The sequence below is a fragment of the Mobula birostris genome, chromosome 28 (assembly GCF_030028105.1).
Source record: "Mobula birostris isolate sMobBir1 chromosome 28, sMobBir1.hap1, whole genome shotgun sequence".
NCBI lineage: Eukaryota > Metazoa > Chordata > Chondrichthyes > Myliobatiformes > Myliobatidae > Mobula > Mobula birostris.
Window position 1 is genome coordinate 157,645 of NC_092397.1, and position 17,234 is coordinate 174,878.

At 44.8% G+C, this 17,234-nt stretch overlaps 1 protein-coding gene across 1 annotated transcript in view; it reads right to left on the reverse strand.

Moving 5' to 3' along the window:
• LOC140189163 (RAS guanyl-releasing protein 2) overlaps positions 1-17,234 on the reverse strand; it is a 139,817-nt gene that overhangs the window by 15,842 nt on the left and 106,741 nt on the right. The window contains exons 7-11 of the mRNA XM_072245860.1: positions 8,186-8,359; positions 6,065-6,181; positions 5,698-5,973; positions 4,484-4,564; positions 13-123 (exon numbers count right to left, since the gene is read on the reverse strand). Coding sequence (XP_072101961.1) covers positions 13-123; positions 4,484-4,564; positions 5,698-5,973; positions 6,065-6,181; positions 8,186-8,359 — 759 coding nt within the window. The remainder of the gene's footprint in view (positions 1-12; positions 124-4,483; positions 4,565-5,697; positions 5,974-6,064; positions 6,182-8,185; positions 8,360-17,234) is intronic.

Here is a 17,234-nt window from a genome sequence, read left to right on the forward strand (position 1 = left end):
AGGTGTTCTTACCTCAACCATCTTGTAGATGTGCTTATTAATTAATTCAGGGTCAGTTTTTGGTTTGACAGATGATGCCCACTCATCGATCACTGAGGGTTTGGGTGGAGTCGGACTGGATGGCTGGGACAGAGAATTGCAGGGTTAGCTCAGGTACCTATGATTCTGTTAAACCCCTGAATCAAAGTCTGGCCGAATTCTTATTCCTTCAGTCATATTGGATTCTCTCTCTCTCTCTTTCGATGTGGCTCATTGTTGGTTCTTGCTGTTGACATTACTGTGCGTTAAAAATGTTCCCTGCAGGCCAGCAGGTGGCGAGTGTAACCCTGCCTTTTAAAGGCATTGATTGAAAAGTGTTCTATCAAAAAAAGTAGTGGTGGTGATAGAATGATTAAACTAATCTATGCTGATTTGCCACCCATCCAGGAGTTCATGGTGACCAAATCATTCTGGAGTTCATGAACTATCCTGGGCTCTACGCTGATATGCCAACTTCATCACAGCTTCCTGCCTCCAACTGTGCCACATCAATCCCGCCACTAAAGCCATGTCACGGAGCTTATAGAAACCCACTGAAGATTCTGAACTGCGAGTGATGTGTCTTTAATTCCGCCCTCTAATATTTTAGAAGTTAGAAACAAAGGCATATGAAGGGAAATAAGCAACATACATAAAAGTTGCTGGTGAATGCAGCAGGCCAGGCAGCATCTCTAGGAAGAGGTACAGTCGACATTTTAGGCCGAGGCCCTAGAGATGCTGCCTGGCCTGCTGCGTTCACCAGCAACTTTTATGTGTGTTGCTTGAAATTCCAGCATCTGCAGATTTCCTCGTGAAGGGAAATAGGCACAAGTTTCTGGAAAATGAATCTGTCTGTTTTCCCCAGAGATGAACATTCTATCTCTGCAGTGAAATCCTGGTGCTCTGCTCACCCCGGAGGGTGGCGTGGCTACTCTAGTTTCTCATTCACTGATATAGGTATGGCTGGAAGTTTGTTTGTTTGTTTGTTTTTTTTTAATTTCAAAATATACTTTATTCAAAAATAAATATATACAATAAACCATTCAATAACTTTTCATCCTTTACATACGTTTCCATTATAGGCAGTACATATCCGTATTTATAGCCACCCACGTGGCACTCCAGTAGTTCAGCTCAGCATATCATTGTTGAGGGGTATACTCCCTGCCCCCGACCCCTGCCACTCCCGCGGGTGGAGAAACCTATACCATGGTCCTTCCCCACCGGGCCCTTGCGGTGGCTGCACCGAGTTTCAGTGCGTCCCTCAGCACGTACTCCTGCAGCCGAGAATGTGCCAGTCGGCAGCATTCTCCCACGGACATCTCCATGTGCTGGTAGATCATCAAGTTTCGGGCCGACCAAAGAGTGACTTTCACCAAGTTGATGATCTGCCAGCAGCACTGGATGTTGGTCTCCGTGTGCGTCCCCGGGAACAGCCCGTAGATCAGAGAGTCCTCTGTTACGCAGCTGCTGGGGATGAAATGTGACACTAGCCTGTCCATTCTCCTCCACACCCTCTTTGCGAACTGGCAGTGTGAAAAGAGGTGGGTCACAGACTCCTCCTCACTGCAGTCCTCCCGTGGGCAGTGGGGTGCGGAGACGACGTTCCGGGTGTACAGGAGGGCTCTGACTGGGAGGCTCCCTCTCACCGCCAGCCAGGCGAGGTCCTGGTGCCTGTTGGTGAGATCTGGCGATGAGGCATTTTGCCAGATGAACTGGACAGTCTGCTCAGGGAACCACCCCACTGTCATATGGCTGGAAGTTATTGCCCCTCATCTAATCAGCCCTTAATAGGGCTGAGCTACCTGCTTGAACCATAGTGGTCTGTGTGGTGAAGGTACTCTCACAGTAATATTGTGGAGTTTTGGCCATCTTGTTAAAGGAAGCATGCCATTAAGCTGGAAAAAATGCAAGGAAACTTTTTGAAAATGTTGCCAGGACCAAGGTAGAACATACAGGGTTAATGGTAAGGCACTGAGGAGTGCAGTGGAACAGAGGGATCTGGGAATACAGATACAAAATTCTCTAAAAGTGTCGTCACAGGTAGATAGGGTCGTAAAGAGAGCTTTTGGTACATTGGTCTTTATTAATCGAAGTATTGAGTATAAGAGCTGGAATGTTATGATGAGGTTGTATAAGGCATTGGTGAGGCCGAATCTGGAGTATTGTGTTCAGTTTTGGTCACCAAATTACAGGAAGGATATAAATAAGGTTGAAAGAGTGCAGAGAAGGTTACAAGGATGTTGCCGGGACTTGAGAAACTCAGTTACAGAGAAAGGTTGAATAGGTTAGGACTTTATTCCCTGGAGCGTAGAAGAATGAGGGGAGATTTGATAGAGGTATATAAAATTATGATGGGTATAGATAGAGTGAATGCAAGCAGGCTTTTTCCACGGAGGCCAGTGGAGAAAAAAACCAGAGGACATGGGTTAAGGGTGAGGGGGGAAAAGTTTAAAGGGAACATTAGGGGGGGCTTCTTCACACAGAGAGTGGTGGGAGTATGGAATGAGCTGCCAGACGAGGTGGTAAATGCGGGTTCTTTTTTAACATTTAAGAATAAATTGGACAGATACATGGATGGGAGGTGTCTGGAGGGATATGGTCCATGTGCAGGTCAGTGGGACTAGGCAGAAAATGGTTCGGCACAGCCAAAAAGGGCCAAAAGGCCTGTTTCTGTGCTGTAGTTTCTATGGTTCTATGGTTCTATGGTTCTATGGATGCATGGGCCTGAGTTATAGGGAGCGGTTGGGCAGGCTAGGACCTTAGAGTGTAGAGGCTGCATTGCAAAGGTGTATAAAATCATGAGAGGTGCTGACAGGCACAATGCACACAGTCTTTTCTCAGGGAAAGGGATCTAAAATCTAGAGGGCATGGGTTAAGATGAGGGGAAAATATGTTAAAGTAACCTGAAGTGCAACTACATCATGCAGAGGATGGTGCATATATGGAACAAGCAGCCAGATGAAGTGGTGAAGCAGGTACGTCCCGGGGTCCAACTAATGGTAGGGGTCCTAAATTTGGGAAAATGTAAAGAGATAGTATGCTGTTAAAGGCAAGACCCTTAACAGTGTTGATGAGCAGAGGGATCTTGGGGTCGAAGTTCATAGCTCCCTGCGAGTGGCTACAGAGGCTGATGGAGTGGTTAAGAGGGCAGATGAAGGCCTTTATTTGGTGAGGCATTGAGTTCAAAAGTCAGGAAGTTATGTTGCAGCTTTATAAAACTCTAGTTTGGCCACATCAGGAGTTTTGCATTCAGTTCTGGTCTCCCCACTATTGGAAGGATGGAAGGATGTTGAGGCTTTGGAGAGGGTGCAGAAGAGGTTTACCAGGATATTGCCTGGATTAGAGGGCATGTGCTACATGAGATGTGCTAACAGGTTGTTTCCTCTGGAGCAGCAGAGGCTGATGGGGGGGGAGGGAGGGATTTGATAAGATTATGAGGGGCACTGATAAAGAAGACTCATTCCAAGGGTTGAAATGTCTAATAACAGAGGCATGTATTTAAGGTGAGAGGAGGTAATTTGAAAGGAGATGTGAGGGGAAATGTTTTTTTACACAGCGAATGGTAGGTGCCTGGAATGTGCTGCTTAGGGTGGTGGCAGAGGTGCTGTAGATACATTAGGGACATGTAAGTGATATTTGGCTGGCTGGCGGCGCAGTGGCATCAGCACTGGACTTCAGAGCAAAGGCTCCCGAGTTCGAATCCAGCCGGTTCCCTTACACGCTTTCTATCCGTGCTGGGTTGAGCGTTGAGCTAGCAACTCAGCCTTGTAAAAATGAGAAACCCTGATAAAAAATGCCGTCATGACGGCATCCTGATGACTCCACTCGGAGTTAAGGCTTTCTTCTTCAAGTGATGTCTAGATAGGCACATGAATATGAGGAAAATGGAAGGATAAGGACAAAGTGCAGGAAGAAGGGATTAGTTTACATGGCCATTTGATGACTAATTTATTTGGGTTGCCATAAAAATTGTGGGCTGACGGGCCAGTTCCTGTTCTGTTCCATGCTCCAGCTTAGGTCAGACTTGGTCGGCATGGATGAGTTGGGCGAAAGGGCATGTTTTGGTTCAGCGTTACTTAGTGACTCTAATCATGACTGTGCAGACTTCCGGCGATGGGCACTTGGTATTGGTCTAGCTGATGGGATGACAAGGGGAAGTAGTTAGGCTCTCTCATATTGTACATTTCCTGCCCAAATATTGGTATATCAGGGTGGAACATTGCCCAGGTGTTGCTGTATCCACACAGCATCTACCTAGTTGTTGAAAAGAAGAGGACTATTGAAATCACCAGAAACCACTTTCTTCCAAAGGTTGTTGTGATGATTTGTATCAGAATCAGAATGAGAATCAGGTTTGTTATCAGCGGCATGTGACATGAAATTTATGAACCATTGTTACTGACTTTGCAGGGCATGTTGGTTGAGGGGACAGATTCCAATGTGCATTTTAGTCAATACTCACCGTGGACTTTGAAGTGCGAGGTTCCCTTAGCAGGGAAAGTTTGTAGATCTCGTCATCTGTGTGGTATTGATCAAGGGAGACCTGTAAAGACAACGAAGCGCACTGTTTTTCATGGGCATTAATATCCTCTGGTTGTGTGAAGGTTCAGCTGTGATTTAACATAGTAGTGAGGAGTGTAGATAAAGAATACATCACTGCTCTCAGAGCTATCACCTTCACTCACCTCTACACATTGAACCAACTGAGAGAGCATGCAAAGTTACTGAAGTGGACAGGAGTGCAAAGTGAAGGAAATCGTTGTGAACCCGTTTAATGTCATTGATATCTCTGTGATCCCCAGACTCTGGGATCTTGACTTCAGGAAGGTGAAAACACCATGCATTCTCACTTCCATCCAGGTAACAGATGTGGAAGTCGTCTGGGACCACAAATACCTGGGAACTCACCTGGACAATAAACTGGACTGGACTAATATATAGAGGCTCTGCATAAGAAGGGACAGAGCCAACCTAACTTCCTGAGGAGGCTCTGGTCATTCAACATCCGCAGTACTCTGCTGCAAACGTTCTATGACTCGGTGGTGGCCAACATTCCATTCTGCGCTGTAGTCTGCTGGGGCAGCAGGGTGAGAGCAGTTGATGCCAAGAAGATCGATAAGCTTGTCAGAAAGTCTGGTTCTGTTCTGGGGGTGGAACCGGATTCCCTGGTGGTTGTGTCTGAGAGGAGGATGCTGCAGAGGTTACAGAGAATTATGGACAATCCCCCTCAACCCCTCCATAACATACTGGACAAACAGAGAGCACCTTTAGTCACAGGTTGATTCTACCGAGGTGCACCGCTGAACAGCCAGGGAGATCCTTTCTCCCTGTGGCTATAAGACTCTACAGCTCGTCCTCCATTAGTATATAAGTAAATGGTTTCATCGCACGCCTATATTTTGCACTATTATTTTTTAATGCACATTCTGTATTTTTTTGTACCTCAATGCTTACATTTTGTATTTTAAAGTATTTACTTCTGACTGAGCAACCTTGCAACTATAATTTCCTGAGGGAAAAATAAAGTTTTATCGTATCTTATCTGGCATACCCTGTTGCTGTTTCTCTCTCCTCTGATGCCTGCACACTGAGCACAGGAAAACTCACTTTCCTTTCCTCTCGTGTAAACATCACTGCCGTTGGATCCATGTTGACTACAGCTCCGGGCTCACTCACCGTCAGAAGGTTGACAAGGTCCTTGTTCGGCTCGATGGGTGGGGCCGTGGCCTGCACCTGGACCAACTCATTCAGAATCGCGTAGAGCTGCTGCATCTTGACCACGTTGACCCTGCCCTCCTCGGACCAGTCAGACAGCGCCAGGTGAACGGCCAGCAGGTCCTTCAGGTGCACGCCGAGGATGGGAAATTTGAAACCAGACCCGTCTGCAAAATGCTTCCGGTAATTCCCATAATTGCCACAGGTGGTGACCAGCTCAGTCAGTTCATCTGAAATCTGGAACCACAAACAAAGAGGTGAGCAACACCGAGACTAAAGTTAGAGAGAGGTCACTGCTGTTCACGTAGGTGGCGGTTCTGCCTTTCACCTTTATAACGTCAGCACTGATATAGTGGTACGTCTCTTTCAGACGGGAGATCGCACTGTGACTCAAACCGCCGACAACCGCCATCAACGTGTTGTAATTCTGCAGCTGGAGGAGTCTCTGCAGGGAAGGAGGAGCAAAAAACTCGTCAACGCCCCCATGTCACAATGGCGGAACAGGCCACCCATTTCAACTCTATTTCCCATTTTCATTCCAACATGTCAGTCCATGGCTGCCTCTACTGCCATAATGAGGCTAATCTCAGCTCACCTCATATTCTGTCTGGGTAGCCTCCAACCTGATGGCATGAACATTAATCTCTCTCTAACTATCAGTAATTTCTCACCCTTCCCCTGTTTTTCATTAGGCATTCCCCATTCTTGTTACCCTCTCATCCTTTCTCTTCTCCTCACCTGCCTATCACTGCCCTCTGTTTCCCGTTGTCCTTCTTTTTTCCCCATGATCCAGTGTCTCCTCCTATCAAATTCCTTCTTCTTCAGCACTCTACCTCTTCCACCTATCACCTTCCAGCTTCTTACTCATCTCCCTGCACTCCCTCACCCGACTTCCTCTTCACCTAGTCTCACCTATCACCTGCCAGCTTGTACTCCTTCCCCCTTCTCCCACCTTCTTATTCTGGCTCCTTTCCCCTTCCGTCCCAGTCCTGATCAGAGTCTCGGCCCAAAATGCTGACTGTTTATTCCTCTCTGCCGATGCTGCCTGACTTGCTGAGTTCCTCCAGCATTTTGTGTGTGTTGCTCTGATTTCCAGCATCTGCAGAATCTCTCGTATGTGTATTTTTTTTTAAATTTTCATAGCAAATAGAACACAGAACACCACAGCCCACTACAGTCCCTTCAGGCCACAATGCTGTGCTAACTTTTTAACCACTCTAAGATCAATCTAACCCTTCCCTCCCACATATCTCTCCATTTTTCTGTTATCCATGAGCCTATCTAATAGTCTTAAATGTCCCTAATGTATCTGACTCTACCAACACGCCGAGCAGGGTGTTCTATGCACCCACCACACTCTGGTAAAAAACTTATCCCTGAAATCCCACCCTGGGGTTGAGGAGGAGATGATAAAAGGATCAGCCATAGTTGAATGGTGGAACAGACTCGATGAGCCAGATGGCCTAATTCTACTCCTACATCTTATGGTCTCATGGTCCCTAATCTATCTGCCTCTACCACCACCCCTGGCAGGGGGCAGATTTGATAGCAATGTTTAAGAGGTATTTAGATGGACAGGCATGGAATAGAGGGATATTCACCAGGTGCAGGCAGGTGTGCAGTTTAAATTAGCATTATGGTCAGCACAGATATCATGAGCCAAAAAGTCTGTTTCTGTCTATGTTCTACAGTATGTCTGTCTCCAGCCAGAGTTCTCATCTCCAGGAACATCAATGTATGAATTTCACAGCTTGCCAAACACTCGAAGGGGGGCTGAAATTTCTGCGTTGTTTTCAGCGCATAGAACACAGATTCGTTCAGGCCATAAAAATGGGAGACGTCTCTGGAGATCATGGACCATTTATAAGCCTGTTGCTCACACTGTTCTGCGTAGCACCCTCCACCCCGGTCGCAGTGGAAAGGGTGTCCTACACAGAGAGATCGCGAAGTGGGTGCTCACTCGCTTCTCCACCAGATGGCAGGCACGGCTAAGGTCCCAATGCAAAGGGAAAGCTCTCCTGCACACAGAAACCTGCATCTGGCCAGTTAAGCCTGCTCCACCGTTCAATAAGAACGTAAGGACTGTGAGCAGGAGTCGGCATATTTCACTGTATATTTCAATGTTTCGATGTAATGTGAAAAATAAAGCTAATCTTTATCTATTATCTTTTGGATTACATAATAGCTATGGAAATGAATGGCTTACACAGAGTGGTACTCCACAGAAACTGGCCACCACACTCACACGTCTTATTTCTCAGTATTTCTTTAGAACCCATTTCCCAGTACAAATGGATCTTATCTTCGTGAATTCAAAGTTAAAAATCACACAAGCTCTCATATCACGAGTGTTCCCTCCAGTAGATTCACGCAAATCCACTCTGAACCTCTGCAGCTTCAGTCTGGGCATTGTGGTGAGGCTGGTCCACCCCATCCCAACGTCACCTACCTGGGCCATGTGGACAAACTTGGTGATGACCTCAGCTCTCTGCTGTGGAGTGTGCATGCTCAGAACCATCATTTGCACCCACTGGGAGACACTGTTAAAGAGGCTGATGAACCGCTCAAGGACGGGATTGTCCTTGGTACAGCCGTGCTTTGCAAAACTGTGATAATCCTGGAACTGTACAGGGGAATGGAGAGAGAGTAGAGAGTCAGTCAGGAATGAGAGCAATACATTATGCCGATACAGATACAGGGACGGAGAGAGAGTAGAGAGTCAGGAAAGGGGAATACATTATACAGATTAAAATCTTACTGTTCCTCATGAATTTACTGGAAATAATGTGTCTAAATTAACTTATGGTGTTGTGGAATATCAGTTAGTGAGTTGCTGTTATTAAGATGACAAGTACTGGTTAAAATATACACATCAAGGTGTTAATCTGATATCTTCAATGTAATTGAATGCCTCATGCTCCTTTACAACACTGTTATCAATGCAATATTCAATTTAGGGTGGTTTTAGTGCAGAGGTGCATTCACCAAAATGCTCCCAGATATTTATCTTTTGACTGATTCACCAAAAGAACACCAGATATTTATCTTGTGATAACTTCACTGAAAGGGTCCCAGGTATTCATCTTATGACAGATTCACCAAAGGGGTCTCAGATACTTACCTTTTGACAGATTCACCAAAAGGGTGTCAGTTACTTATTTTTCAAGATTTTGGACATTTTGTTTCTGCAATATGAAAGTTTCTCTGTTCACAGAGGTTGCTTAATCTGTTCATCCTGGCATTTTCCATTTCTATTTTAGATTTCCAACACCTAGAGTGTTTTTTTGATTTCCTATTCCTCCTACAAAGTGGATTCATCATATGATAATCTGTCTGTCCTTTGTAAGTTCTGTGACTTAACCTATTTTCATTTCTTTCATGCCCTCCTGAAAACAAATCTTTGTTGTATCAGCGACCTTGGAATTTCTTGAGTTTTCTGAGCAGCTTCACATTGCTTGATACTTCCGTATCACAGAGTGCAGTAAGTGGAGAGCTGATGCTCCCTGTCCGTTTTGGAGTCCAGAAAACTGAAGATTGTGCTGATGCAACTTCCTTGTCCCAAACTAAAGATAGGACTTTGGACCACATGCTGAATATATTCCCTGTCTCTTGTCAGAACTACCTTTGCTCCCGTCGATTTGCCAGCAACTGCTCCTCCAGCACCCAATGTCTATTTTAAGGTATGACTGCAGTCTCGGCAGTCCAGGGTCAGAATACAGCGAATTCAAAGTTCAGAGTCCAAAGTTCAAAGTTCAAGTTCAAAATAAAATGATCAAAGTACGTATATGGTACCACAGAGCACCTTGTGATTACATTTCTTTTAGGCATTCACCATTGCAGAGTAGGAAAAGCTCCAAAATCTATCTGTAAAGCAAAAAACTTTTACTATTGAGTTAATATTTTGGAAGAAGTCAAAGTTCACTCATAGTTTGGCCCTTGAAGTTCAGTGACAGGTCCAAGCTGTCCTTTTTAACTGGCAAAACGAAAATACTTCTTATGGAACAGCAGAAAATATTGTCCTACTGTTTTCTCATCATGCCTTCTAAAATGGGAAACAGGATTTTTTTTGGTACAGAGATAGCAAGGGAGCAGCACAAATTGATGATGCTCATTGGTATTGAAACGGCTTTCGGTTTATTTTACCTCTTCCAGCCTCATTTTCAGGTGTGAGTTGACAACTTTCACATTGCAAGTGGTGTTTGACTGCAGAAAACCAGGTAACTAGCTAACAACTCACTTGCTTGTCCAGGTGCGCCAACTTACAAACACTTCACAACAAAGGAAGTACATCTGTGAAATGTGTTCTCTGTACACTGCAGGAAGTCTGACAAAAGAAATCGGCCACAGTAACTTACCACAGATAGCAGTGTGCTCTTGACCAGATACCGTTATCTGCTTTTGTCAGGAGAACAGAAGGTGCCAGGAAACTCAGCAGGTCAGGCAGTATTTGTGAGAAAGTACAGTCAACTTTTCAAATCAAAGGCCCATCAGAATCGGGGAGAGAAGGCAAGGTAGCAGACATGGCATGGGAGAGCAGTGGGTGGAACGCAGAGAATGTCTGCCGCAGGGTAAAATAACAAGACCATTAAATAGACAGAGTATGATATTGTGTAGTCTGGGTAATGATGGTTCATCTAACCCAGAGAGCAATACCAGTGGATAAGAATATGCAATTTAAATAGCAAAACCGAATGGTCAATGCTGATAAAAACAGAGAGAGAGAGAGAGAGAGACAGACAGAGAGAGAGAGAGTGACCTCAAGTTGGAGAATTTAGCATGGAATCCTGCAGACTGCAACATGCTCCAGCAAATGTGGACCACACTGTAAGAGGTGGCTTTAGAAATTGTGGACGCATTGGTAATCATTTTCCAATGTTCTATAGATTCAGGATCAGTTCCTCTGGATTGGAAGGTGGCTAATGTAATCCCACTTTTCAAGAAAGGAGGGAGAGAGAAAACAGGGACTTATAGACCGGTTAGCCTGACGTCGGTGGTGGGAAAGATGCTGGAGTCAATTATAAAAGATGAAATTACGACACATTTGGATGGCAGTAACAGGATAGGTCTGAGTCAACATGGATTTACGAAGGGGAAATCGTGCTTGACTAATCTTCTGGAATTTTTTGAGAATGTAACTATGAAAATGGACAAGGGAGAGCCAGTGGATGTAGTGTACCTGGACTTCCAGAAAGCCTTTGATAAGGTCCCACATAGGAGATTAGTGGGCAAAATTAGAGCACATGGTATTGGGGGCAGAGTACTGACATGGATTGAAAGTTGGCTGGCTGACAGGAAACAAAGAGTAGCGATTAATGGGTCCCTTTCGGAATGGCAGGCAGTGACCAGTGGGGTACCACAGGTTCAGTGCTGGGACCACAGCTGTTTACAATATACATTAATGATTTAGATGAAGGGATTAAAAGTAACATTAGCAAATTTGCAGATGGCACAGAGCTGGGTGGTAGTGTGAAATATGAGGAGGATGTTATGAGAATGCAGGGTGACTTGGACAGGCTGGGTGAGTGGGCAGATGCATGGCAGATGCAGCTTAATGTGGATAAATGTGTGAGGTTATTCACTTTGGTAGTAAGAACAGGAAGCCAGATTATTATCTAAATGGAGTCAAGTTAGGAAAAGGGGAGGTACAACGAGATCTAGGTGTTCTTGTACGTCAGTCACTGAAAGCAAGCATGCAGGTACAGCAGGCGGTGAAGAAAGCTAATGGCATGCTGGCCTTCATAACAAGGAGAATTGAGTATAGGAGCAAAGAGGTCCTTCTGCAGCTGTACAGGGCCCTGGTGAGACCACACCTGGAGTACTGTGTGCAGTTTTGGTCTCCAAATTTGAGGAAGGACATTCTTGCTATTGAGGGAGTGCAGCGTAGGTTCACAAGGTTAATTCCTGGGATGCTGGGACTGTCATATGTTGAAAGATTGGAGCGACTGGGCTTGTATAGACTGGAATTTAGAAGGATGAGAGGGGATCTGATTGAAACTTATAAGATTATTAAGGGATTGGACACGCTAGAGGCAGGAAGCATGTTCCCGCTGATGGGTGAGTCCAGAACCAGAGGCCACAGTTTAAGAATAAGGGGTAGGCCATTTCGAACGGAGTTGAGGAAAAACTTTTTCACCCAGAGAGTGGTGGATATGTGGAATGCTCTGCCCCAGAAGGCAGTGGAGGCCAAATCTCTGGATGCTTTCAAGAAAGAGATAGTATAGAGCTCTTAAAGATAGCGGAATCAAAGGTTATGGGGATAAGGCATGAACTGGATACTGATAGTGGATGATCAGCCATGATCACAGTGAATTGTGGTGCTGGCTCGAAGGGCCAAATGGCCTATTCCTGCACCTATTGTCTATTGTCTACTGTCTGTAAGAGTTCAGGAGGCCACAGACCCATTTGGTCAGATTGGGAATGGGGTGAGGAATTACAGTGGGCAGCCAACCAAAAGCTCTGGGTCACTCTTGAAGACTTAACAACAGTACCCCTCAAAATAAAATGTGGGTTTGGGAGTAAAATATTGGCCCCTGTCAGAATTCACCAATATATTTAAGGAATAATTTACACCCTCCAGCAGAGGATGCTTGGTGGGAATTGAAGTCTCGATGGTTGCAGCGTGGCGTTTACAATCAAAATCAAGGTGACAGTTCTAAGAGCGAGGAATGAACCGATGTTTGTCTGCTGCAGCGGACTTGGGGGCAATTTGAAGCAACAGAACTGAGCCGAGGCAGAGTCGAGTGGCCGAGGGCCCAGGCCCGAAAGCAAGAAACAAGCCGAGGTTTGGCACTGGTAGAACTGGAAAGGTCGGATACGGGCCAGACTGAGCCAGCACAGCCCAGTGCTGAGAGCTTCTCAAACGGCTGGACCCGGGTCCAAGAACCTGCTGTCTGGCCAATTTAAGCGTCAGGCCAGATTGAAAAGGACTAGGTGCCAGGGCTGCAGCAGAGGGACAGGCCAGTGTTCACCTCACTGCTTGTGAGGTTCACTTCTCTCTGCACTGAACCGAGGCTGTCGCCTGCGGCTAATGGACTCCTGGATCAGCTTCGTGGTTGTGGACTCACTTTCAGGAACTTCTGTTCTGAATGTTATTGTTTACTTTCATTATTTGCAAGATTTGATTTTTTTCTGTAAATTGAGTGTTTGATGGTCTTTTTTTTAATGAATTCTATTGTTTTGTGGCTGCCTGTAAGGAGACGAATCTCAAAGTTGTATATAGTAGACATACTGACTGTCTGGTATGGAGGGGCTACTGCACAGGACTGAAAGAAGCTGCAGAAGGTTGTAAATCTAGTCAGCTCTAACTTGGGCACTAGCCTACAAAGTACCCAGGACATCTTCAGGGAACGGTGTCTCAGAAAGGCAGCGTCCATTATTAAGAACCTCCAGCACTCAGGGCATGCCCTTTTCTCACTGTTACCATCAGGTAGGGGGTACAGAAGCCTAAAGGCACACACTCAGTGATTCAGGAACAGCTTCTTCCCCTCTGCCATCTGATTCCCAAATGCCATCAGTCTGCATCTTATTCCCAAATGGGCATTGAACCCTTGGACACTACCTCACTTTTTTTTAATATACAGTATTTCTGTTTTTTGCACTTTAAAAAAAAAATCTATTCAATAAACATATACTGTAATTCATTTACTTATTTATATATTATTATTATTTCATTTATTATCTATTATTTTTTTTTTTAAATTCTATATTATTGCATTGAACTGCTGCTGCTAAGTTAACAGATTTCACAACACATGCCGGTGATAATAAACCTGATTCTGACTCTGATATAGCATCGATTCTCCTTTACCATAGCATTGGAGAGGTATAGGAACAGACAAGATAGGAAAGCGTTTAATTGGAGTAAGGGGAAATATGAAGCTATCAGGCGGGGACTTGGAAGCATAAATTGGGAATAGATGTTTTCAGGGAAATGTGGCAAATGTTCAGGAGATACTTGCATGGAGCTCTTCATAGGCACGTTCCAACGAGACAGGGAAAGGATAGTAGTGTACAGGAACCGTGGTGTACAAAGGCTGTTGAAAATCTAGTTAAGAAAAGAAAACCTTATGAAAGGTTCAAAAAAAGTAGGTAATGCTAGAGATCTAGAAGATTATAAGGCTAGCTGGAAGGAGCTTAAGAATGAAATTAGGAGAGCCAGAAGGAGCCATGAGAAAGCCTTGGCGAACAGGATTAAGGAAAACCCCAAGGCGTTCCACGTGTATGTGAAGAGCAAGAGGATAAGACGTAAGAGAATAGGACCAATCAAATGTGATAGTGTATGAAACCAGAGGAGATAGCAGAGGTACTTAATAATACTTCACTTCAGTATTCACTACGGAAAAGGATCTTGGCAACTGTAGGGATGGATTACAGTGGATTGAAAAGCTTGAGCATATAGACATTAAGAAAGAGGATGAACTGAACCCTAGGCTACTGTGGGAGGCGAGGGAGGAGATGGCTGAGCCTCTGGCGATGATCTTTGCATCATCACTGGGGATGGAAGAGGTTCCGGAGGATTGGAGGTTTGCAGATATTGTTCCCTTATTCAAGAAAGGGAATAGATAGCCCAGGAAATTATAGACCAGTGGTTGATAAGTTGATGGAAAAGATCCTGAGAGGCAAGATTTATGAACATTTGGAGAGGCATAATATGATTAGGAATAGTCAGCATGACTTTGTCAAAGGTAGGTTGCGCCTAGAAGTCTGGTTGAATTTTTTGAGGATGTGACTAAACACGTTGATGAAGGTAGAGCTGTAGATGTAGTGTACGTGGATTTCAGCAAGACATTTGATAAGGTACTCCATGCAAGGCTGATTGAGAAAGTAAGGAGGCATGAGATCCAAGGGGACCTTGCTTTGTGGATCAGTAATTGGCTTTCCCACAGGAGGCAAAGAGTAGTTGCAGACAGGTCATATTCTGTAGTAGCGTGCCTCAGGGATCTGTTCTGGGACCCCTTCTCTTTGTGATTTTTATAAATGACCTGGATGAGGAACTGGTGGGATGGGTTAGTAAATTTGCTGATGACACATAGGTTGGGGGTTTTGTGGATAGTGTGGAGGGCGGTCAGAGGTTACAGCGGGACATTGATAGGATGCAAAACTGGGCTGAGAAGTGACAGATGGAGTTCAACCCAGATAAGTGTGAAGTGACACACATCAAATTTGCTAGTGAATGCAGCAGGCCAGGCAGCATCTCTAGGAAGAGGTACAGTTGACGTTTCGGGCCGAGGCCCTTCATAAGGTTCATTTTGGTAGGTCAAATATGATGCCAGATTTGGGTCTTACCTTGTTTTTACAGAAACATAGAAAACCTACAGCACAATACAGGCCCTTCAGCCCATAAAGTTGTGCCGAATATGTCCCTACATTAGAAATTACTAGGCTTACCTATAGCCCTCTATTTTTCTAGGCTCTATGTACCTATCCAAAAGTCTCTTAAAAGACCCTATCGTATCCGCCTCCACCACCGTTGCCAGCAGCCCATCCACGCACTCACCACTCTCTGCGTAAAAAACTTACCCCTGACATCTCCTCTGTACCTACTCCCCAGCACCTTAAACCTGTGTCTTCTTGTGGCAACCATTTCAGCCCTTGGAAAAAGCCTCTGACTATCCACATGACCAATGCCTCTCATCATCTTATACACCTCTGTCAGTTCACCTCTCATCCTCCGTCGCTCCAAGGAGAAAAGGCTGAGTTCACTCAACCTATTCTCATAAAACATGCTCCCCAATCCAGGACATCCTTGTGAATCTCCTCTGCACCCTTTCTATGGCTTCCACATCCTTCCTGTAGTGAGGCAACCAGAACTGAGCACAGTACTCCAAGTGGGGTCTGACTAGGGTCCTATATAGCTGCAACATTACCTCTTGGTTACTAAATTCAATTCCATGATAGATGAAGGCCAATACACCGTACGCCTTCTTAACCACAGAGTCAACCTGCGCAGCTGCTTTGAGTGTCCTATGGACTCGGACCCCAAGATCCCTCTGATCCTCCACACTGCCAAGAGTCTTACCATTAATATGATATTCTGTCATCATATTTGACCTACCAAAATGAACCACCTCACACTTATCTGGGTTGAACTCCATCTGCCACTTCTCAGCCCAGTTTTGCATCCTATCAATGTCCCGCTGTAACCTCTGACAGCCCTCTACACTATCCACAACACCCCCAACCTTTGTGTCATCAGTAAGCTCACTAACCCATCCCTCCACTTCTTCATAGTTGGACCAAAGGAATCTGAAGAGAGAGCAGATCTGCTACTGTTAACTGAAGGAGATATCATAGAGAAGTACAGCACAGAAACAGGCCCTTCAACCCATCTAGTCCATGCCAAACCATTTAAACTGCCTACTCCCATCAACCTGCTCCGTGACCATGGCCTTCCACGTCCCTGCCATTTGTGTACCTTCTCTTAAACGTGGAATTTGAGCTTGTATGCACCACTTGCACTGGCAACATTTTCCACACTCTCACAACCCTCTGAAGAACTTTCACCTCATGTTCCCCTTAAACCTTTATCCTTTCACCCTTAACACATAACTTCTCGTTGTAGTCCCACACAACATCAGTAGAAAAAGCTTGCCTGTATTTACCCTATCTATACCCCTCATAATTTTGTAAACCTCTAACAAATCTCCTCTCAATCTTCTACACTTCAAGGAATAAAGTCCTGACCTATTCAATCTTTCCTCATAACTCAGGTCCTCCAGTCCCGGCAACATCCTTGTAAATTTTCTCTGTACTCTTTCAATCTTATTTACATCTTTTCTGTAGCTAGGTGACCAAAACTACACACAATACTCCAAGTTAGGTCTCACTAATGCCTTATCCAACTTCACCATAACATCCCATCTCCTGTGCTCAGTACTTTGATTTATGAAGGCCAATGTGCCAAAAGCTTTCTTTACAACCCTATCCATGCAACACAGCAACGATACTTCATTAGCAGTTTGAAGAGATTTGGTATGTCAACAAATACACTTAAAAACTTCTATAGTTGTACCGTGGAGAGCATTCTGACAGGCTACATCACTGTCTGGTATGGAGGGGCTACTGCAAAGAAGCTGCAGAAGGTTATAAATCTAGTCAGCTCCAACTTAGGCACTAGCCTACAAAGTACCCAGGACATCTTCAGGGAGCAGTGTCTCAGAAAGGCAGCGTCCATTATTAAGGAACTCCAGTACCCAGGGCATGCCCTTTTCTCACTGTTACCATCAGGTAGGAGGTACAGAAGCCTGAAGGCTCACACTCAGTGATTCAGGAACATCTTCTTCTCCTCTGCCATACGATTCCTAAATGGATATTGAACCCTTGAACATTACCTCACTTTTTTAATATATATTATTTCTGTTTTTTGCACAATTTTTAATCTATTCAATATACGTATACAGTAATTGATTTGCTTCTTTATTTATTATTATTTTTTTCTATATTATGTATTGCATTGAACTGCTGCTGCTAAGTTAATAAATCTCACAAAACATGCTGGT